At 45.2% G+C, this 22,449-nt stretch overlaps 1 protein-coding gene across 1 annotated transcript in view; it reads left to right on the top strand.

Moving 5' to 3' along the window:
- LOC100014668 (transmembrane protein 263-like) overlaps positions 1–16,756 on the top strand; it is a 399,095-nt gene extending 382,339 nt beyond the window's left edge. The window contains exon 3 of the mRNA XM_007497370.2: positions 14,520–16,756. Coding sequence (XP_007497432.2) covers positions 14,520–14,812 — 293 coding nt within the window. The 3' untranslated portion in view covers positions 14,813–16,756. The remainder of the gene's footprint in view (positions 1–14,519) is intronic.
- Positions 16,757–22,449: the final 5,693 nt, after the last annotated feature.

The following is a 22,449-nucleotide window of genomic DNA, read 5'->3' as shown; positions in this document are numbered from 1 at the left end:
TTGTAATGCCTGTGGGTCATAATTCATCAACCTGGGCTCTTAATAGCTTTTAAAAAAAATCTCCATGGACCAGGTCGATAACAAAGTTAACAACCAGTTTGTTAAGAGTCTTAGCCCCCAATCACTTAACTTGGGTTATTAACTGTGGGCAGAAGCCACATAATTACTGTCATAAAGAGAAACGTGGCAGCCATGGAGATGCAGATCTGGCCAAATGAGATGACAGGCTCATGATTCCCTGACAACATCCTCATTCTGAGCAAGAACTACCCCTTGGGGGTAGGTTATATGAAATACACCTAGGATAAGGGGCAGTTAGGTGGCTCAGTGATTAGAGAGCCAGGCCTAGAGACAGCAGGTTCTGGGTTCAAATTTGACCTCAGACACTTCCTAGCTGTGTGACCCTGGGCAAGTCACTTAACCCCCATTGCCTAGCCCTTACATTCTTCTGCCTTAGAATCAATATATGGTATTGATTTCAAGATAGAAGGTAAGGATTTAAAGAAAAAGAAAGAAAGAAATACACCTGGGATAAACTGCAGAGAACCTGAATAAGCAAAGGTTTAGGACAGACAGAAGACAGGTACGCTCTTCACCTTTGATATGACCCACCATCTGGTAGATTTCCATTTAAAAAAATTTTTTTTGCAAACTGGATGCTCCTCCTCAAATATTTTCAGTATTTTTAAAATTTTGGTGAATACTCCAGTCACCTAACCCTGCTTTAAACTCTACCTCTATGGCCAGGGGCTCATGGGTCCACAGATTTGGAGTCTGAAAGGACCTTAGAGGTCATCTAGTCCAACCCCTTCATTTTACAAATAAAGAAACTGAGGTTTCATTTTACTGTTGGAGAAACTGAGGGCCAGAGGGGTTAAATGACCCAGTTCATGCAGGGGGGAATAAAAGATCCATAGATTTGGAACTAGGAGAAACTTAGAGGTCATCAACTTGAACCCTCTCATTTTATAGATGAAAAGACTGACGTCAGAGGGTTAAAACTCACTTGCCCAGGATCATCTGGGGATTAAAGTGCAGAACAGAACCACTTTGACTACGCATCCTCCATTTGCAAATCCATCCCTCTTTCCACTAGGACCATAACAGGTTAAAGTTCCCACTCTGCTATTTACAGCCCGTATGACCCTGGGCAGGTTATTTTAAACTCCCTTCAATTCCTGTTCTCATCTGTAAAATGAAGGGGTTCAAGAAAGTGATCTCTAAGCCCCTTTCAGCTGTAAATCCTTCAATTCTCTGGACCTTGCTGGGGGAAGGTGTGTACTTTCCTTGCCCTGCTCTTTAAGATTTTCTCCTTTGAAACGAGAGCTAACAGCTCATGGATAAGCTAGGTGGAAAGACCAAGGGATTTCCCTGTAGCTCAGCAAAGAGGATCTGGCTTGTCTGCTGCAGACCTGGAGGATAAAAGTCAAGTGGGCAGAAAGTCATCATAGCCATACGACTTTTAACAGGGTAAGAAGAGCTTTTCGAAAAACGTCTCCTGGGTCCTGGGAGGGTGTGATTCCAGCCTCAACCCCGGGACTTTTCTCCTGAAGATTCATTTGGCAGCATCCCAGACTCCTCCCTACCCCCTGTATCCTCCCACTCAGAGAATCTTGAGTTCCCAAAGCTCACACATCCAATTGTCCAGTCTCCGCAGCTTGTGGATGAGGAATATCGGAAGAGGACTTGCCCATGGCCAGGCAGCATGTGGTAGAGGCCAGTAGAGACTGCAGTATGATGTAACAGGAAAACCACTGAATTTTCCAGCATAAATCTTGGGTTTGGAAGATGGAAGAGAGCTGAGAGATGGGCTAGTGGCCTGATGAATGGAGTGTTGGCCCCAGAGTCAAGAAGACCATTCTGACTCAGATATTTCCTAGTTGCATGATCCCGAGTAAGCCACCAAATCTCTGGTAGCCTTGCTTTCCTCATCTGTAAAATGGAGGATAATAGTAGCATCCACCTCAGTGATTGCTAGGAGGATCTGATAAGATGCTGTATTAAAAAAAAACCACAACTTGGCAAACTCAAAAGTCTTAGAGAAAAGCCAGCTATTATTCTTATTCTTATTCTTATTCTTATTATTATTATTTCCTACTGAATTACGCCACCTCCTTGTTCATTTCTTTCATAGCACCCCTCTCTGGTTCTCGACAAGATTGTAAGAGAGCTCCAAAATGGGTGCTCTTTCCTCTATACCATACTGCCTCCTCTATTAGCTTCTCCAACCTCCTCTTCTATTTACAGATGAGGAAACTGAGGTTTGAAGGTGAAATTATTGACCTGAGGTCATAGGGATATGAACTGGGTTGTCACTGGTGTGTACCTCAGTCCTGACATTTGCCATTTGATTGGACCACAGACAAATCACTTATATGCAAAAAGAGGAGATTGGATTGGATGGCCTCTGAGGTTCCTTCCTACTCCAGATTCAGGACCTGATGATCAGAGCGAACAAGGACCAAGCTTTCACCTCAACCCAAGGAAGTCCTTTGAAGCCATGGGTACCACTGATCTCCTCCTCTGCTGTCTTCTTCAGGCCTTTCCTCCAGCACTTCGCCCTTCTCTCCCGCATCTCCCATCTTTGCCTCTCCACTGATTCCTCCCCAACTGTCTACTGGCTCCCTCAAGACTTCTGTATCCTTACTTTTCTCAACCTTTCCGTCTTAGCCAGGTCCAGTCATATGAGTGAATTTCTTTTCAAAGTTGTCTCTACTTTCTCTCTGAACATTCCTCCCTCAATCCCCCACCTCCTTTTAACCCTCACCTCCTATCTTAGAATCAATACTGTGCATTGGTTCCAAAGCAGAACGGTGGAAAGGGCTGGGCAATGGGGGTTAAGTGACTTGTCCAGGGTCACACAGCCAGGAAGTGTCCACGTCAGGATTTCAGATAGGAAATTCAGACTCAGGATGAGTTGGGAAGTAGTGGCTGAGGCCTCTTCACCATGGATCCTTCCAGGCCAGTCTTGAGTCTCAGGGGCATAGATCTAAAAGCAAAGGTTTCATGTGCAGTCTTTTAAGAAGTTGCTTTTACAAGGTGACAGAATGTAAGAGCTGAAAGAAAGGTTGAACCATGCTGGAGCAAAAAGGATCTTCAAACAGAAGATGTCAGGGCTAGGATGGACCCGGCTCTCTACGGTCAGAGCTGGGAGGGACCCTAGATCTTGTATCCAGGGCTTTTATGTTACATACAAGGAAGTCAAAGCCCACAGAGGGGGCAGCAGCCTGTTCAGAGAAAAAGAGGAGCCAAGATTTGAACTTGACCACTAAGCCAAGGTTCTTTCAACTTTTCCACAATTAATTAGACTAAGCCTAGACCACATAAAATAGCTCTGATACCATATAAATATTAATAAATCAATAAAGGTGAATGAGGGGGGCTGAGTTCTGTGGGAGAAGAAGAGTCTTTGGGCCCCAGGGGACATACAGTTCCTTGGCCTTCCATTCCTGAGACTCAATGGCCACAACTCAGGAGAATTTGATATTTAGCCTGTGAAGTCCTGAGTGTCCTGAGTGTCCAACATCACTGGTCCAAGCTGTCTCCCTCACTTTCACACACATCAACCTCCCAGGGGCTTTACTTGCCCTCCAAGAGAGGAAAGGGCTTTTCTGCAAGCTATACCAGCACACATCTTGTTTGGGAGGAGGGACGTCCTTCCCACCCCTTTGTAAGGCTTCTCTGGTAAATTCCCAGTACTCTGTGCCTTTGCCAGTCAATTGGTAAACATTTATTAAGTGCCTACTATGTGCCCAGCACTATTCTAAGTACAAAGGATGAAGAAGCACTTTCTACTCAAAAGAGACTTACATTCTAACAGGGAAGACAAGACGTCTATGACCTCCACCAAATCCTCATTGTTGTTCTTCCTTCATTCTCTCTCTCTCTCTTTATTTTTCTTCCTTCCTCCCTCACTCCTTCCTGCCTTTCTTTTCCTTTCTTTCTTTCTTTCTTTCTTTCTTTCTTTCTTTCTTTCTTTCTTCCTTCCTTCCTTCTTTCTTTCTTTCTTTTCTTTCTTTTTTCTTTCTTCCTTCCTTCTTCCCTCCCTCCCTTCCTTCCTCTTTCTTCCTTCCTTCCTTCTTTCTTTTCTTCTTTCTTTCTTTCTTCCTTCCTTCCTTCCTTCTTCCCTCCCTCCCTCCCTTCCTCTTTCTTTCTTTCTTTCTTTCTTTCTTTCTTTCTTTCTTTCTTTCTTTCTTCTTTCTTTCTTTCTTTCTTTCTTTCTTTCTTCCTTTCTTCCTTCCTTCCTTCCTTCCTTCCTTCCTTCCTTCCTTCCTTCCTTCCTTCCTTCCTTTCTTTCTTTCTTTCTTTCTTTCTTTCTTTCTTTCTTTCTTTCTTTCTTTCTTTCTTTCTTTCTTTCTTTCTTTCTTTCTTTCTTTCTTTCTTTCTTTCTTTCTTTCTTTCCTTCTTTCTTTCTTTCTTTCTTTATTTTTTTTCCTTCTTTCTTTCTTTCTCTCTTAAAAAACTCTTAGCTTCCATCTTAGAATCAATACTCAATATCAATTCCAAGACAGAAGAGTGATAAGGACCAAGTAACTGGAATTAAATGACTTGCTCAGGGCCACCCAGCTAGGAAGTGTCTGAAGCTACATTTGAACCCAGGACCTCCAGGCCTGGCTCTCTATCCCTTGAGTAACCTATCTGCCCTTCTTGTCCTTCATATTCAAAGGGAACCACTGACATCACAGGTGATGTCTCATCTTGTGTGTGTAAGTTACAGAAACCCTGGATCCCACACATCTTAGCATACTGATTTTTCTTTTCTGTAAATTCAACATGATTGTGCTATACGTTGCACCTCCCAGTATTGCAGTTGTTGTGAAAATCCATTGAGATTACTTATCTAAAGAGCTTTTAAAATGTGTATCCTTGGTTGAATCCCATAATGGAATCTCCTTCCAGTAGGCCTATGGCAACCCCCTCATCCTACACAATTCTCTTCCTTGTCCTTTCATAAATCCCCAAAAGAGGATCTTCCCCAAACACTACAGGCCTTTGTCTCATTTCTTTACGTCTTATGGGTGATAGATACCCAGTATGTGACCTGTCTATCTGTTATCCTCTGAGGTCATTGGATGGCCTCCCCTTTCTTAACATACATTTCCTGGATAATATCTTCCGTGCTCCCCCACCCAAGTTGCCATTAATCTCATGATTTAAGCTCCTTCCAATGCCTGCATGTCTCCCATTGCCTTTGGACCTTCCACCATTTTGATCATTCAGAGACTGGGATTTCCATATGCATCTCTAGGATAATGCTGGTGTTCAAAAGAGGAATGTGTGCTTGGAGAAAAAGCAGGGCATCATTCAATGGTGACCTCATCACATGAGATCATATGTGTAAAGCAGGTAGCAAAGTGCCTGGCATATAGCAGGTACTTAATAAGTGCCTGTTCCCTAATGTAGAATGTTTATTTAATTTGATCCCAGAAAGAGCAAATATTAAGCGCCAGTATTATCCTTCAGGCACTGTGCTCAGCTCAGGCTTCTCCTACACGTCTGCAGCCTACAAAATCTTTCTTTCTCTCCTAAGGAATGTCAGAAACCTCACATTTCTCTCTCTTGAGAAATGCTCGCACCAATGCCACCCCTTTCTCTGGCACTCGGATTCCTCTTGAATTCAACATTCTCACCACCAATTAAGAGTCATGTCCCACAACCGCAGCAGCTGTGTCCAAAGTATCCCAGGCTTGGGTGGGAGTCTGGTTACACCGTAAAATGGAAATGATGTCCATTAACTTCGATACTTCCAGATTCCTTGACTCCATCTGAGTCTCTCCTCCATGACACGGAGCATGGCCCCTCCATCCCTTCCTTACTGGATGGTTACCCCAGTTTCTATGAACAATGGAAGGGCATTCTGGTGCTAAGATTCTTTGTGATCTGTACTCAGTAGCCAGGAACAAGGGGCTATTCCTAAGCCTTTCCAGCCTGATGGTATCTGCCAGAGCTTGAGGCCTGCTCTCTCAGCCTTAATTTCACCCCTATGCTGTGATGAAGTATCAGAAGGGGACCTTGGGAGAAGAATGCTAGTGGATCATATAAAAATGTATTCAATAAATGTGAGCTACTGTTATAATTAGAAGGAGGATATTTTCAGCCCAAGCCCCCTCTCAGAGCCTAGCATGTTTCCAAGTTTATACCCTATTCCTGCTGAGGACAAAAAGGGTAAGATGTCTTAAGACCCATAGAAATATTTCTTGAGCTGAAAGCCTAGTACCTGGGCTGCCAATGGTTTGGCAGAGTTTGGGGAGAAAGAATAGATGGGCCACCAACCTATCCGCTGCAGAGAAGCCTCATCAGGTCACCTTGATGTCAAACTAGAGCTGGAGTATCATGCTTACGTTTCAAGTAGGACAGTGATAAAATTGGGACAGAGGTAGATAGAATTCTGTGGTTAGAGTGTCGGACTTGGGGTGAGAAATTCCGCCTCAGACACTTCCTAACTGTGTAGCCTTGGGCAAGCCACTTAAATTCCTCTCAGCCTCAGTTTCCTCATCTGTAAAATGTTGGTAAAAACAATACCAACCCCATAGGGTTGGTAGAAGGATCAAAAAGGATATGTGTAGGGTGCTATTTTTTTTCATTATTATTCCTATCTCCCAAGACCTAGCATAGTGCCTGGTACATATTCAGTAATTGGTAAAAATGGAGATTTGAACCCCAGACTTCAATCCCCAGAAGTCCTTGGCACTTCCCAGAATGCCCTATAATATCACAAGAGTCCTCACCTGGGCCAAGAACAAAATGGGTATTTAAACTGACTCTACTGCCTACTTGCCTCACTCTGCTTCCGCTTCTAGGCTCATGGATCTCTCTACCAGGCAGGCAAGATGTAGGATGCACGCGATTTCTTATTTTGTATTTTTTTTAATTTCTTAATCTTTAATAAACCTCATAAAATATAATACTTTTAGCAGAAAAACTAATTTAACTGTAAATTAATAAATGATTGCTCAGTTAAATAGAAATTTTTTAAAAATAAAATGGAGGAAGTCCAGAGTAAGATAGCCAGGATGCTCAAGAGCCTTGGGTAAGTGCCATGGGAGGGTCAGTTGAAGGAAATAAGGATACTTCACCTAGAGAAGACTTAGGGAGGATATACTAAACTGGGTTCAAGAAAGGCTGGCCTGCCAAGAGAGATGAGCATTTCTCTGTTTGGCCCCAGAGAATAGAACTGGGAGATTTGGGGTAGAAGTTATAAAGAGGCCCATTTAGACTTGACAGCAGGAAAGATTGTCAGACAAGATAATGGCCCCAAGTTAGAATGGGCTGCCTCAGGAGGTTCCCCTTCATTAGGGGGTCTTTAAGCAAAGGCTGGGTAACCACAAGTCAATTGGGTGATTATAGAGATTCCTTTGGGGATGAGTTGGATGAGATGGCCTCCGAGGGTCCTTCCCCCTCTAAAATTTTGTGATTCTATATATCGGTAGTGGGAGATAGTGGAAAGAACAGGGGATTTCACATTAGAAGGCCTAGAGTTACTGAGTATTCCTCATTCTATTCTCTTTAATTTCCATCTTCCCCTGCCAGTCAGAGTACAGAGACTTGGAGTCAGCAGAACCCCAAGTTCAAATCTTGGTTCTTATACATACTAGTTGTGTGACTATGAGCAAGCTATTTCCTTCTCCCAAGCCTCAGATTCCTCATCTCTAAAATGGGAATGATAATCTATAAAATGGGGACTTAAACTACCCATTTCTCAGGGTTGTTGTGAGGAAAACACTTTATAAATCTGGATGTCCTAAAGAAATAGCATCCGCGTGACTGAACAACTTCCTAGTTTTTTGTTTTCTCATCTGTAAGAAGAAAGGGTTGGACTAGATGATCCAACTTTAATGAGACAGTGAAGAGTGTGTTGACTTTGAGTCAGAAGGCTCAAGTTCTGTCCTGAGTCTTCTACTGACCAGCTTTGTGACATGAAACCTTTCTGGGCCTCAGTTTCCTTAAGGAGAAGGTTCAATTAGATGACCTTCGAGGCTCCTTCCTGCTGTAAATCTATGTTGTTGCCAACATCATCTGATAAATCATTTGATCATGTGAGTGTCACAAGGGAGGCCATCCCTGTTTTTGAAACCTCAGGTCTTCACATCCTCAAGCATCCAAGGGCTGTCCCGCTGTACCCAGGACATGTGGTTGCCTTAGCAACTGTGAGAAGCAGCAAAGAATCTTGCTGAGGCAGCAGAATGGAGCTCGCTATTGGGGTAGGAGGGGGAGGTAGAAAGTTGGAATGGGAAATTTTAAGGAGGAGTAGAGAGATTCTATATTTCCTGGATTTTACCCAGTGTCAGCCTCACCCACTACTCTCCCAGCTTTTCTCCCAACCCCCTTCCTGAACTTTAAATGCTTCTCCCTCCCTGAATCAGCCAATGTAAAGGCTGATGATTCAGCCTATGTTTCTGGTTAGCACAGTCAGACGAAGCTAATGAGGCCAAGGTCTAGGGCTCGATCCCTCGGAAGGCCAGTTAGTTTTGCTCTCATCCATAGCCACAGGCTGATCTCCTAACCTTGGCCATCTGCCTAGCCTGTGCCTTGGGTGACAAAGGAGGACCAGTTCTCAGAATATCCTATATGGGAAAAAGAGCGAAGACTTCCTAGGTCACCTAGTCCAAACAGTACCTGAAAGGAAATCCCCTCTCTGCCACCCACAGAAAATGGGCATCCAGCCTCAACTTGGACTTCCTTTGGATGGAGAACTCACCATTCCCAAGGCATGCCATTCCACTTTGAGGAAACTAATATAAGAACGTTTTTCTTTATATTTCCCTCCCTCTAACTTCCACCTTTGGATCCTCACTTTGCCCTCTAGGGCCAAGCATTACTAGTCTAAACATCTTCCACAGGACAGCCTGTAAAATAACAGCTATCACATCCTCATCAAAGTTTTAGTAACATATTAAAGCATTGGGAATAAGAAGGGAGATTGAGCACAGACTTTTCTCTCAAGACATTTAAATGAGAAGAAAGATAACTATTCCCCCACCCCCAAATGGTACCCAGGAGGGAGAACAGAGAAATTTGAGTAGCGAGAGACCACTTGGCCTCGGAGGGAAGGAGGGAGGGAGTGTGTGAGAAGGGGGATAGATCAACAAAGACTTTGTTGAAGAGATGGAACAGCTAAAGCTCTTATTTGACTGGAACATAAAATGTATGAAAGGGAGTGATATGAAGTAAGCTAGAGCTAGTTATACACATAAAGACAATAGGGAACTGCCAAAGATTTTTTAATAGAGGAATGATAGAGTGAGGCCTGGGATTTAAGAAGATTATTAGAAAACTCTTCTGGGGATGATCTGGAGAGAGGAGAGATTCATAGCAGGGAGACCAATTAGAAGACTATTGTATGATCATAAAGACTCAAACTATGCTGGTGACTGTGCAAAAGGAGCATATCTGAGTTGATGGTGTGAAGATAGAATCAGCAAGACCTGGCAACTGACTAGATAGAGAGAATGAGAAAGAGGGGAGAATCTGGAGTGATCCTGATCGCCAGCCTTGGTGACATGGTCATGTTTCAACAGAAATAGGCAGGTGAGGATAAGGAGGAGAAAAGGAGGTGAGGGAATAAAGGCAACAAGCATAGAAGAGTCTTACTAAGAATTTGACTGTGAAAAAAAAAGGGATCTAAAGACAATTGGACCTGGTAATGAGAAAAGACAACAGGGTTTGTTGTTGTTGTTTGTTTATTTTCAGAAACTGGAGCACAGGAGGCAAAAAAAGGGTGATGACAGGAGGATTTTGTAATGTTGTAGAGCAGGGAACTCAAGGCAGATGGATTTGATTTTCTCAGTAAAGCAAAAGTCAAGAGAAAGTCTGCAAGAGAGAAAATTGGTAAGCGGAAGATTAGAGAAGAGCTTGAAACTCCCATTGTGGGGAGTGAGGTAGAAAGTCAATCAGGGAAGCCTAAAAGGATTACCAAGCAGCAGTCAGCGCCCAGGTGAGGTTATGTAGCATGAATCTGTAGTGTATTCAGTCAGCACAGTTGTTTGGTTTAGTGTGAATTTCTGTCATCAGCTATTCTGTCTCCTAGGAGTATTTGCTTTGTAAGCCTAATCTCTTAGTAGAGAATGGAAGGTGTCCTACCTTGGTAATGAAATCCTAGGCTTTTAGGTTTTTGTTGCTAGATATTTGCAGAGACAAGAAACTTTCCCATTGGACTGTGAGCAAGGGTTGTTTTTTGCCTTTCTTTATATAGCACTTAGCATAGTACCTGGCACATAATAGGTGTTTAATAAATGTTTGATTACTGACTTGCTTCCTGGCTCTTCTGAAAAAGAGACTCCTAATGTTTTCTATGTCCTAGTTCCCTTTGGAAGTATAATAAAATCTTGGACCCCTTCTAGAATCACATGTAAAGTTCATAAAATAAGAAACATAGGATTACAGAGAAAAACATTTATATTAAAATAGTTACCGAAATGTGCTTAAGAAAAAAAAAAACAAGTTAGCAGACCTCAGGAGTAGAGAAACCCTGTGAATCTAAGAGGTTGAGTGGTGGGATGACTCGAAGGTTGGATCTTGAGATAGAAGATCTAGGTTCAAATCCTGCCTTGGACAGCTGAGTGAATATGGGCACATCAGTGAGTATCCCTGGTGCCTCGGTTTCTTCATCAATAAAATAGGACTAATGATACTTATATCTACCCCCAACTGACTGTTGCTTAGAAGGTACTTTGTAAACCTTAGAATAGGATATAAATGCAAGCTGTTGTTATTCCTTTCAAACACAGTCTCCAGGCCTCGGCCTGCTTCTTTCCTTTTAAATGACTTTCTCGTATCCTCTGTGTGTGCTGCTGGCCTTTCCTTCCCTCTGCCCTTATCTGGGTTCTTCTGGGGCTGCCACTGGAATGATCCCTCTGCTCTATTGTCTGAGCTGTGAACCTGCTGCAGTAAATCCCAGGCCTTATCTTGCCCAGGAATTTATTGCTTTCCTGGGGACTATGAGCTGCTGAGAGGATGGGAACTGTAAAGAGCAACTAGGAAGGGCCTGTAGGCCATGGCTTCAAAAAGGGGGGAAAGAGGGGTACTGCAGGGTGGGAAGCATTCTGTGATGAGAGGCAAGGTCATAACATTTGGGCCAGTGTGAGAAGATGTTGATCTGTGACCAGGATCACGATAAATCTAATGGCCGCTGGTAGGATTAGAATCTACGGCCAGAGCCAGGGAGCAGTCAGTGGACAGGATGATGGCTATAGTGAGAGACCAGAGCCATGTTAACAAAGTGGTTAGGGAGAAGAGGAGGGCTGAATATCTAATGCAAGGTTTCAATATGCCATAGATTCCTTTGGCAGTATGGAGAAGCCAATATACCCCATGTCTGAATGGGTTTGTTTTGTTTTTTTTAAACCCTTACTTTTTGTCTTAGTAATGATTCTAAGACAGAAGGTTGAGGGCTAGGAAAATGAGGTTAAGTGACTTGCCCAGGGTCATACAGCTAGAAAATGTTTGCGGTCATATTTGAACCCAGGTCCTCCTGACTCCAGGCCTGGCATTCTATCTACTATACAACCTCGCTTCTCCCTTGAATATTTTTAAATGGACAAAATAAAAGACAAAAGATTGCAAAGGTTAGTAAAAATAAAAGTATTTTTGCTTTTCTTATTCAGCCGTTTCAGTCTCAGTTGGACTCTTTGTGATCCCATTTCGGGTTTTGGTACTGGAGTGGTTTGCCGTTTCCTTTTTCAGAAATAAAAGTGTAGGGATTTTCCCCCATCAATTTCCTGGCTCCATCCCTGCCCCCTTCAATCTGTGGCATCCATGGAACCAGGTTAAGAACTCTGATCCAGGAAGTTCAGTAACTCCATTACTCTGGGCCTTCTCTGCAGGTGTGCTCAAAAGGGACTCCCCAGGGGCAGGAAATCAAAACCATCAATCTTGTCTTCCAGGCCAGGAGCTGGTAGTGATATGAGGAAAGGCTTTAGAGCTGGAAGAGACGTTAGAGGTCGTCCAGTGCAATGACCTTATTTTACAGGTGAGGAATCAGAGGGAAGGAAAGTGTCTTGTCTGGTGTCACACAGCCAGTCCTCTAACTTGGAGGAATCAGTGTCCTCCAACTCCAAATCTGATGCTCTTTGCCTTCAGTCACACTGCTCAAGGGTCCATCTGGGGCCAGAATGAAGGACTAGTCCAGGACTGGACTCTCAGAGGGTCTAGTTTGTGGCCTTCTGACTTCTCCTATAATCACCTTAGGGTCCTCTCCATTCCAGGTTCCCATACAGGGCACTTTGCATAGGTGGGTGCCCCAGGTCCACAATGCATTCTCCTCCCCCTCACATCTACCTCTTGGAAACCCAAGCTGCCTCCAAGCTGTCTCCCATCTCCCTCCAAGAGGCCTTTTCTGACCTTCCCAGGGCTCCACCTCCCTCTAGAGATATATCCTGGATACTTACTTATCAAGGAGCCCCTTGAGGTCAGGGACTTCCATTTTTGTCTTGGTCCCCGCAGCAGGCACATGTTGTTGTTCAGTCCTTTCAGGCACATCCCACTATTCACGACCCCATTTGGAGTTCTCTTGGCAAAGATACTGGAACAGTTTGCCACTTGCTATCTAGTAGACGTTTAATAAATGCACGTTGGTGGAATTTCTTAAGACGTGGCTGGATCTGAGTACTGCCTGGGCCTGAAATCAGCCTAAGCCTAGAGAATAAACTTTTCTTGGTGTACCAGCCTTTGGAGGGACGAGCCATGACCTTGGCCTCATTAGAACAGAGGCTCACCAACTGAGCCAATCTGGCTTCTCCTGAATACAAATATGGGACGGAGGCGGCACCATTCTGGGGGACTTGTGGACCTTGGCAAGACAACAGCAAGATGGTGCCATCCCCTTCCGCTTCACAGTAGCGTGGAAACTCTACACACACCTTCCCCTTCTGTTTTAGGGGGTAAAGAGATGAGATAGGGCTTAGGGCACTCATGGAATTCCACAGAACCAGACTGTTCCAGGCCCAAACATAAAAAGAAAACAGCGAGAAGGAATCTCAGAGGCCATCTAGTCCAATCTCCCGCTTTCACAGATGGGGAAACCAATGTCCAGAGAGGCTGTGTGATCTGCTTACATGGTAAATGCTTATCGTTTGTTGGCCCAAGTTCTTGGACTGGAATTCAGTCCAGGGCACACTGATAATGGGGACAGAAGAACTCCAGTAACCCTATGAGGTACCAGCCAACATTGTGCTGGGGAAATTGAGGCTCAGACAGACTGAGAGCCCAGTTTTGAATCTGAGCCTCCTGCCTCCAAATCAACGTCTCTCTCCACCATAACTCATGGTATCAAAGTCAGAACAGGCCAAGGACTAGGGTTTATTCAGATCAGCAAACACTTACCAAGAATGATGAGAGTCCAGATACAAACATGACATAGTCCCTGCCTTCAGGAAATTTGTTGGAGTGAGACTCCAATATTGGAGGCTGAGGAGGGGAAAGTCATAGATTCGAAGTCAAAGGACTTGAGTCCAAATCCTACCTAGGTGACCTTGGACAAGTCTCTGGGCCTCTATTTCTTCATCTGCTAAAAGAAATTATTGGACTGGATGACTTGTGAGCTCCTTCCCAGCTCTAGATCCTATGTCCACAAATAAGAATGATCAGAAGAAAATGGAGGAGGGAGCCAACATTAGCCATGGGAAGGTTAGAGAAGATTTCACAGAAAGTTGGCCCATGCATTGTATCTTTATGCCTTCTCCCATCTTTTAAAGGATCTTGCATTGTAGACAATTAATAGGATTATTAATAATCCTTAGATTATTATTGGTTACTGTGATTACAATTGTTAAAGGATCTTGCCTAGTAGATAATCAATAACTGTTTGTTGTAGAATGTAAGCCCTTTGAAGGCAGGCACTCTCTTTTGATATTATTATATCCTCCAAGCCTAGCATAATACCTTAACATAGTAGGTTTAGGGACCAGTATCCTATTGGTATAATGATCTCCTAGGTGAAGAAACTTCTAACCATGCAAATTGGCAACTTCCCTGCAATTTATAACCTTAACACTTCCTGGGGGCAGCTGGGTGGCTCAGTGGATTGAGAGCCAGTCCTAAAGTCAGGAGGCCTCAGACACTTCCTAGCTGTGTGACCCTGGGCAAGTCCCTTAACCCCTATTGCCTAGCCTTCACCTCTCTTTTGCCTTGGAATTGATACACAGTATTGATTCTAAGACAGAAGATCTTTTGTTTGTTTTCTAAAGACAATTATTTTACCATCTTAAAAACTACTTAAGTAGTCCTACCGAAATCGATGATCCAGAGCAACGAGGACTTTAAGGGATTTGTCTTGGGTTGGGGTGGGGCGTTTGAAATGAGGTCTTCCTGGCTCTGAGGCCATCTCTCCTCTTCACTATACCACAAACCCCTCTAAATTTGAGTCCCAAAGATGTGTGCTGTATCCCAGCTCATCTTCGTTCCATTGTAAATGGTCCTCAATAAGCGCTTGTGGCTGGATCATTTTGCAGAACGAGTGGATGGATGATGAAGGAGTCACACCTGTCCATAGGCTGAGGTTCTTCTCTTCTTTCTCTCCACAGATCCAAATAAAGCCCCTGGGCAGCTGGAGGAGCAAGGAGGGGTGATCTGGAGGATGACGGGGGGCCTCTTCAGCATCACCAAGGGAGCTGTGGGGGCCACGCTAGGAGGTGTCGCCTGGGTGGGGAGCAAGAGTCTGGCGTTCACCAAGACAGCTGTGACCACGGTGCCCACGGCCGGCATGGGGCTGGTGAAAGGCGGCGTGTCAGCCATGAGCAGCGGCGTGGGGGCCGTGGGCTCTGCCGTGGTCGGGAAAGTCCCTTTCGCTACCAGGAAGAAGGATAAGTCTGACTAACTTCAAGGTGGAGGAGCCCTCCTCGGCCTGATGTTCCTGTCTCCATGGCTCTCTCTCCTTCAGACAGACTGGCCCAGCCCTCATCTGGTCATTCACCATTCCTCATGCCACAGCTGGAAGGGGTTTCCTCTGTTCCTCCTTCTCCTTCCCCAGCACCTCCGAGGTCTGCTCAGCTCAGGCCAGACTTTGGCCACAGCTTTTTGTGCTGTCATCCCCAGCCTGAAACTCCATCCCTCAGACTAGGCAGGGCCATGGAGGGGGGCTCCAAGGAGATATGGAGATTCAGGGCTCCCGGGGTCTTGATCCAGACCAGGGGCAGGTGATTAGACCAAGTGGCCTCAATAGAAAAAGCGACCCATAGAACGGCAGCTAACCAGAGCCCAGGGCTTTTTCTGCCCACTTGGTTTAAACATCACTGGTTTGCCCCCAACCAAGGCCAAAGCACCCTTTTCCTTCAGCATGGGTAGGACCAAGTCTTCTCCCAACTCTTCCTAGCACCCACTTGTGGACTCTAGATTTGGGGCCCACTCAAGTATAGAGACTCCTAGAATTCCAACACTACACAGGGGACCTGGGACATCATCTATTCTTCAGTTGAATAGATGGGGAAACTGAGTCCTATTGGCCCCTTAAGGTGACCTTTAATGGGATACAGGGATCAGGAGCATCAAACATAGCTAGGGTCTGAATTGGGCCAAGTGTCCGCTGGTCCAGTAGGTGACCACATGCATCTGAAAGACAACCCATAGAATGTCAGCTCCCTGAGGGCAGGGACTATCTCATTCTTTGTCTTTGAAGCCCTAGTGCCTATCCTACCTTAGGCGCTAGGCAAATGATTTTTGAATGGAATGGATGGAATTAGTGGCATAGCCAGGACCAGAGTCCAAGTGTCCTACCTCCCAGGCTAGTGCTCCTTCCGCCATGCCACAGTGGCTGTGCTTACCTTTGCCTGCTGCCTACCTTGGAGCTGAGAACCCTGCAGTGACCACAGTCTGCATGCCTCCAGATTCCATGATTTCTTTAGTCACAGGGGCAGGAAGTTCTCCCATCCCCTTGAGTCCTGGAACGGGACATTTCCTCCTCTGAACACAAGAGACAAGGCCCAAAACTTGGCCCTGCAGGTTCTCCAAAATGGCAATTCTTTGGGTGGTTGGAATGAGAAGCCAGGGATGAGGAAGGGGAAACTGACCCTTTCTTCTGGGTCAGGACCAAAGAGTCCCTAGTTAGTCACTAGGAGACCAATAGAAATAACCCTCCCCTATGGCTATCTTCATCCCACCTCTTCTGCCTCACCTTGGGCAAGGCAAGGTTCAACAGTCCCAGAAGGGATTTGGGCATTTGTCTGAGGACCTATGGAAAGCTGGGGAGGAAGAAAGGGGAGCAAGCTGAGCTTGGCACCTAATTCTCCTCCCCACGACATCATAGGGTATATCTTCCACCAGGGTCATTCCCATGACCTGGGCAACCTGAGAGTCTCCCAACCTCCTGCCCAGGGATGGTCCCACTGGCCAACTCATGTAGAACCCCAGAGTAGGAAGAACCTCAGATGTCAACCAGTCCTGCCCATGTCTGAATAGAACCCCCACCCCACCTTAGTTCTGTCTCTCTATCTTCTCACACATGAAGCTCTATTGCAAGAGTATAAGCTTGCAGGAAAAAAGAGCTGCCCACCTGTGGTGGGAACCAGCTCAGGTGAGAAGCCTTCTCTGGAGCTGGCCAATGGCCCTCATCATGTCCCTTAGGGGTCTCCGGAGCACTCAGAGGAACAGATCAAAGGCCTGACCCCAAAGGGATCTACTCTTCCCCTGCCCTCCCAGAAAGGGGGCACTGATGGGGATTCTGGGAAATAGCCCATGGCCTTGTGTTTGGGGTGGGGTAGATGTTCATTTTGGGAATGGGAAGCATCCATGTAATTTTACTGATAATAAAGTTTGAAGCTAAGGACCTCTGGGCTTGTTCTCGATTACATTCAAAGATGGTACCCTGAACAAAGGAAGGATAGAGATAACCAGGAAATGAAGTCCTTTCTCGCCAGGATGAAGCCACAGCTGAAAAAGCTGATGTGTTCTAAGGCTACATCAGGTGTCCAGAATGAGGGCAATGATTGTCCTGGGCTGCTCTGGCCTGATCTGACTCCACTTGGAGCATTGTCCGCAATCCTGAGTCCTACTTCTTAGGAAGGGCTTTGATAAGCTGGAGAAGAAGCAGCGAAGGGCAGCCAAGAGAATGGAGGGCCCTGAGAGCAAGACTATGCCTTATGAAAATTGCTTAAGAAAAGTAAAAACATCTAGTCTGAGAAAGAAAAGACTGAGGGTGTGGAAATGGGAGGAGGACAAGGAGGGGACATATTATTACCAATTGACATCTTTGGAGGGCTGTTCTATGGGAAAGGGGGCTTCTGGAGGTGTTGTGGATAAAGTGTCCAGCCTGGAGTCATTTTCCTAAGTTCAAGTCTGGCTTCAGACACTAGCTGTGTGATCCTGGGCAAGTCACTTGATCCTTTTTGCCTCAGTTTCCTCATTAGAGAAGGAAATGGAAAATTACTCTAGTATCTTTGCCAAGAAAACCCCAAATAGGGTCAGGAAGGCCTGAAAATAACAATAACAACAATATGTGAGAAAGGGTTTAGACTTGTTCTGCTTGGCCCCAAAGGCAAAAGCAGAGACAACGGGTTAATGTCACAAGCTTTTACAAGCTCAATGGGAACTCAACACAAGGGGAAAATTATTAGCAATGAAAGTAGTTATTTCAGAGTCGAATGGGCTGTCTTCCATCATAGTTGGCTCCCTTGTCATTGGAGGGCTTTCAGCAAAAGAAGGATGATCACTTGTCAGAGATATTTCGGAAAGGGCTCTTTCTGGACCACAAATTGGACCCCCTTGTACTGAGGTTCTGCTCTCTGGCCCCTGCCGGTTCTAGAGTGTCAAAATTCTTTGACCTAGCAAGTACCAAACTCCACCAGTATAGCTTTGGGGAGCCTAGGTTTCCCCCCAAAAGGAAAATTGGTTCCCCCAAATTCATATAGCTACAAACCAGAGAGAACTCAGCCCAGGGTCTTCTGACTCTAAGTCCATGGTAGCATGGTTCCTCCCTGATGCCAGGATGAGGTGGCACATTTAATGAGCAACCAAAATCTGCACCACACAACTCTCAGGAGACGATGGACACTGTTTACTTGTGAATGGATGCTGGGAGGTTCTGGAGAGGAAGAATATCTTCCCAGGAAAATGTCTTGTGAGGCTGTCCCAGGACTGGCAGATGGAGGTAATTTCCAGACTGGCTTCCTGCCTCTGGATTACTCTAGAGTCATGAAAGGTGACTTCTAGAGCTGTAAATCTTCTGGATCTTCTCCATGAGTATTGAGTTCTCAGGTTTTTCTTGCAAAGAAGTGACCAAAATACCCAACTTCTAGCACCCTGCCCTCTTCTCTTTGGGCTTAATGAATCTGTACTGATTAACTGACTAATCAATAACCATAATGGAAAATACTGAATACTGGCTGGTTGTCCCTAGGCATTTCTTTTCCCTGGTCCTCAGTTTCCTCCTCTGTAAAATAAGCATTGTATAATGGATTATCTCTAAGGTCCCATCCACCTTTAAACTGTATGGCCATGAAACAGTCTGCCCCCAGTTTGTTAAGCAAGGCAGAGTGGAAGAGCCCAGGGGTCAACACTTCTGCCAAATTCTCCCCCATCCACAGCTCATTCCCTGTACCACTTCACCATGCCTCGGTTTCCTCATCTAAAAATGGATACGCTCCCACAAGGAGCATGGCAAACTCTTCCTTTCCCTCTTATCCCTTGACAAAGTATGAAATCTCTGGGCAAAGCATAAAGTCCTCATTGTCCCCACTGATGAGACCTCTGCTCTGGCTCGAGCTCCGATTTATGGCGACTTCCCAGACCTGAACTGCATGCACTCGGGACCTATGTAGCCTTGGGAAAGATGGGCATCCGTGCCATCCAGTGGAAAGACGACTAGCTCTTGACTCTGAAGGCTTGATTTCAAATCCTACCTCCAGTGTTTGCCACTTGCATTCCCTCAACTGCCCTCAGACTCCTCATCTGAAAATGAGAGACCTGTTTGGGATGGCTGGGAAGGTCCTTTCATCCTGTTTGGGGTCATCCTGGGAAGGAATCCCACCATCTAGCCCTCCTTGTGGGTAGTACTATAAGTCTCAAAGACTGTGTAGTACTCTTGGGGAGATGGTGACTCACTGAAGAAGAAGACTGATTGGTCCTCTGGCCCTCCACCCTGGCTAATACTCCATTAGGAAGTTCTACGGGTCCCTGGCAAGGGAGGGAGCCCATTGGCCTTGGGGTGGGGAGTAGGGAGAGACCAAACTCCCTCAGAATCCTGGGTTCTTTCCATTCTAAGGGAGCCCCACCCAGAGTAGTACCATAAATCTGGATGTTCCCAATTTGTTTAGAAGCCCAGTGACAAGATTAAGTCCCCGAGAGAGGCAGAGAGCCAGAAGAAAGGGCAGGGGAGACGTCTGACTGTTTATAGACTCAGAATGGAGTCCTTTGCTTTTCTAATGAGGTAAAAGCTGCCCTTTCTTTGGCGCTTTGTTTGCCTCCTAGTCAAGTCCCTTTAGGCCCTATCCAAATTCTGCTGTTCCTAGGAGAAGCCATTGGAGAGACCACAAGCTGGAAATCCTGTCGGTATGAGCTCAGAGCTTGGGTAACAGGCCCACAGTTACAGGGAAGATAGGGAAAAGCAACCTAGTTCAGCATAAAGGAATGAGACTTGAGCGGAGATAAGGGGACCCTTCCAGAAAGGGGAGATGAAGTTCAGATTCCAGATGGCACGGCTGTCTCCCACCCTGACACACTCCGGCCTCGGAAGGTCTCTCACATGGGAATCCATCAAGCTTTGAAGTCCAAGGATGGCCCACTTGTGGGGTGGATGAGTCCTACTCTGAGCCCCGCATCCTGCAGGGACAACAAGGTCTCCCTTTGCAAAGTCCACTTTCTCACATGAGTCTTTCTGCATCCCGATGAAGTCTGCTGCCCAGGAATGATTATTCCCACTTGATGGGGAGGCTTCCCCCAGGGGAGTGGGTGGTGGAGAATGAGCCTTCCAATGGCCATGAAGGCAGAGCTTGGCCAAACATCAAAGCCCCCAAAGATGTCTGCTGCCCTCCCAGCTCATCCCCAGCTTCCTCACTTTTCTCTGACCTCTGGATCTCTGGGTCTCTGGAAGAGGGAGTGACACCGAGGACTTGTGAAGCTGTGCCCAATGTGGTTCAGTTCATGGACCAATCAAGACATCGCTTCGTGTCATCACTGGTCCTCTTCCAGAGAATGAGGATGGACAAGGACAGGAGAGAAAACGCTGGCCCCCAATACCCAATGACTCACCCCGAGTCCTCCGTCCCAGGCTACCATGACAGAGCCAGCCCAAGAAAGGGGTGACAGGGCAGAAGCTGGACTAATCCCGCCTCAGGCTTTGGGCGACAGTTTTTCTGACTGTGGGGAAATTCTCTGAAAAGAGAAGATTAAAATGACTGGATTTATAACTGGAAGAGATCTTCGATCTCCCCCTAATCTGCTCCTTCCTCTTGCACTAAGGACCTCAAGGAAATTAGAGGATTACTCTAGAGGAGTAGAGGAGTTCTAGAGAAACTAGAGGAAATTAGAAAACTCCCAAATGGATTCTAACTAGCTCTGTGATCCTGAACACATCACTTAGCCTCCATATGCCTCAGTTTCTTCACCTGTAAACTAAAGATAGAACAGCTATATGGTGCAGTGGATAGGGCTAGACTCACAATTAGAAAAATTCATATTCATGAATTCAAATCCTGCCTCAGACACCTACTAACTGTAGGACCCTAGGCAAGTCACTTACCCAATTAATCTCCGTTTCTCATATGTAAAATAAGCAAAGGAAATAGCAAATCATTCTAGCAGCTTTGCCAAGAAAAGCCCCCAAATAGGAAAAGAGTCAGACATGACCAAAATGACCGACTATAATAAGGGTACTTGTAATACTTACCTCTCTGGATGGTTATAGGAATTAAATGTGATCATAAAGATTTGCTAAATTGAATTAATGATGATGCAGGGTACTTTGTAAACCTTTAAGTGCTATGTAAACATATATTCTTATTATTGAGAGGCAGCATGGGATTGTTTCATAGAAAGCTGGGCTTAAAACCAGGGAGACGGGTTCGAGTCCCACTTATGGCACACACCAGCTATATAAATATGGGCAAGTTATTTACCTTCTCAGTGCTAGAAGGTAAAAAGTGTTGAAAATAAAAAGGTGCTTCTCTGCCTTGGTAGAAGACTTTTCCTCATCTGGGAGTTCCCTATACCAAGGAAATCCTTAATTCTATTTTTTCTTTTATTTTCTTTATTTCTATTATTTTCTATTTTTCTACATTTTCTTTTATTTAATTCTAATTATTGTCATTTATTGTCATAAAGGGCAGGAGAGAGACAGAAGAAAAAAGGAGGGGGAGGAGGAAGAGACAAAGACAGAGAGAAGGAGAAGGAGGAAGAAAAGGAGAGAAGAAGGTGGAGAAGGAGGAAGGGAGAAGCCAAGGAGTAAATGTAGGAAATCTATGCCAAAGAAGAAAAGGCTGGGAAGGATACTCAATAGTGTCACGGACAAGAAGATCCCCAGAATTTAAGGACAAGGTCAGGAACTGGCTCCAGTTGAAGTCAACAAGGGCCAATATATGGCAGGTTAATTAGTTGGGACTCATGCTAGGGTTGTGATTTGGCAATCAGAGCATCATGGAATCAATTAGGCAATCAACAGGTATTTATTAAATCTCTACTGTGCACTAGGCACTAAAAATACAAAGACAAAAATGAAACAGTCCCTGCCCTCAAGGAGCTTACATGGGAGCTAGAAGAAACCTTCTGAGATCATCTGGTCTACTCTCTCCTTCGTTTTATGGAGGAGAAAACAAAGATTCAGCGAGGGTAATTGACTTGCCCAAGGTCACAAAGGGAGTGGGTAGAGCTGAGTTTTGAACCCACATCCTCTGACTCTCAATCCACTGCTCCTTCCGGCATGATAGCTGATTGAAGGGAAAGTAGGTGGTACCTCAATGGCCCTAATGTAATCTTGGATATTGGAACTTTGGGTGATGATGCTGACATTGTGAGAACAGGTGAGAAAGGGATTGTTGATCTGCCTTTGGGGCCATCCTCCTCCTCTTCCATATGAGGAAACCGAGGCTCAGAAGATGATGTGACTAGCTCAGGGACACACAGCTACCCAGGGGTAATTAAAATCCAAATCTTCTTGGCTCAGGCCCATTATTCTATCCACAACATCATACTGCTGATTTGTGAATCATTCATAAAACAGATGCTCTTTTTGCTCTCACAGGATTGTTTTTGAGGAAAGTACTTTATAAATCTCATCTCGCTAGAGGAATATAAATATTGTTGCACTATAAGAAACAATGACTACGAAGGATTTGGAGAAGCATGAAAAGATTATCTGAACAGATGCAGGGTGAAGTGAGCCTTCCCAGGAATGACCAAAGCAATGGAAACCACAATTAAATGAAACTATGACAATGGTGAAATTATAGTGGCCAAATTTACTTCTTAGGAAGATCTGAGAAAAGGTCCTTCCTTGCCTCTGTTACAAAAATGGGCAACCACAGGTAG

Source organism: Monodelphis domestica, chromosome 6 (genome assembly GCF_027887165.1).
Source record: "Monodelphis domestica isolate mMonDom1 chromosome 6, mMonDom1.pri, whole genome shotgun sequence".
Lineage (NCBI taxonomy): Eukaryota > Metazoa > Chordata > Mammalia > Didelphimorphia > Didelphidae > Monodelphis > Monodelphis domestica.
Note: the sequence above shows the minus strand (reverse complement) of the source record. Positions and strands in the feature narration are given on the sequence as shown.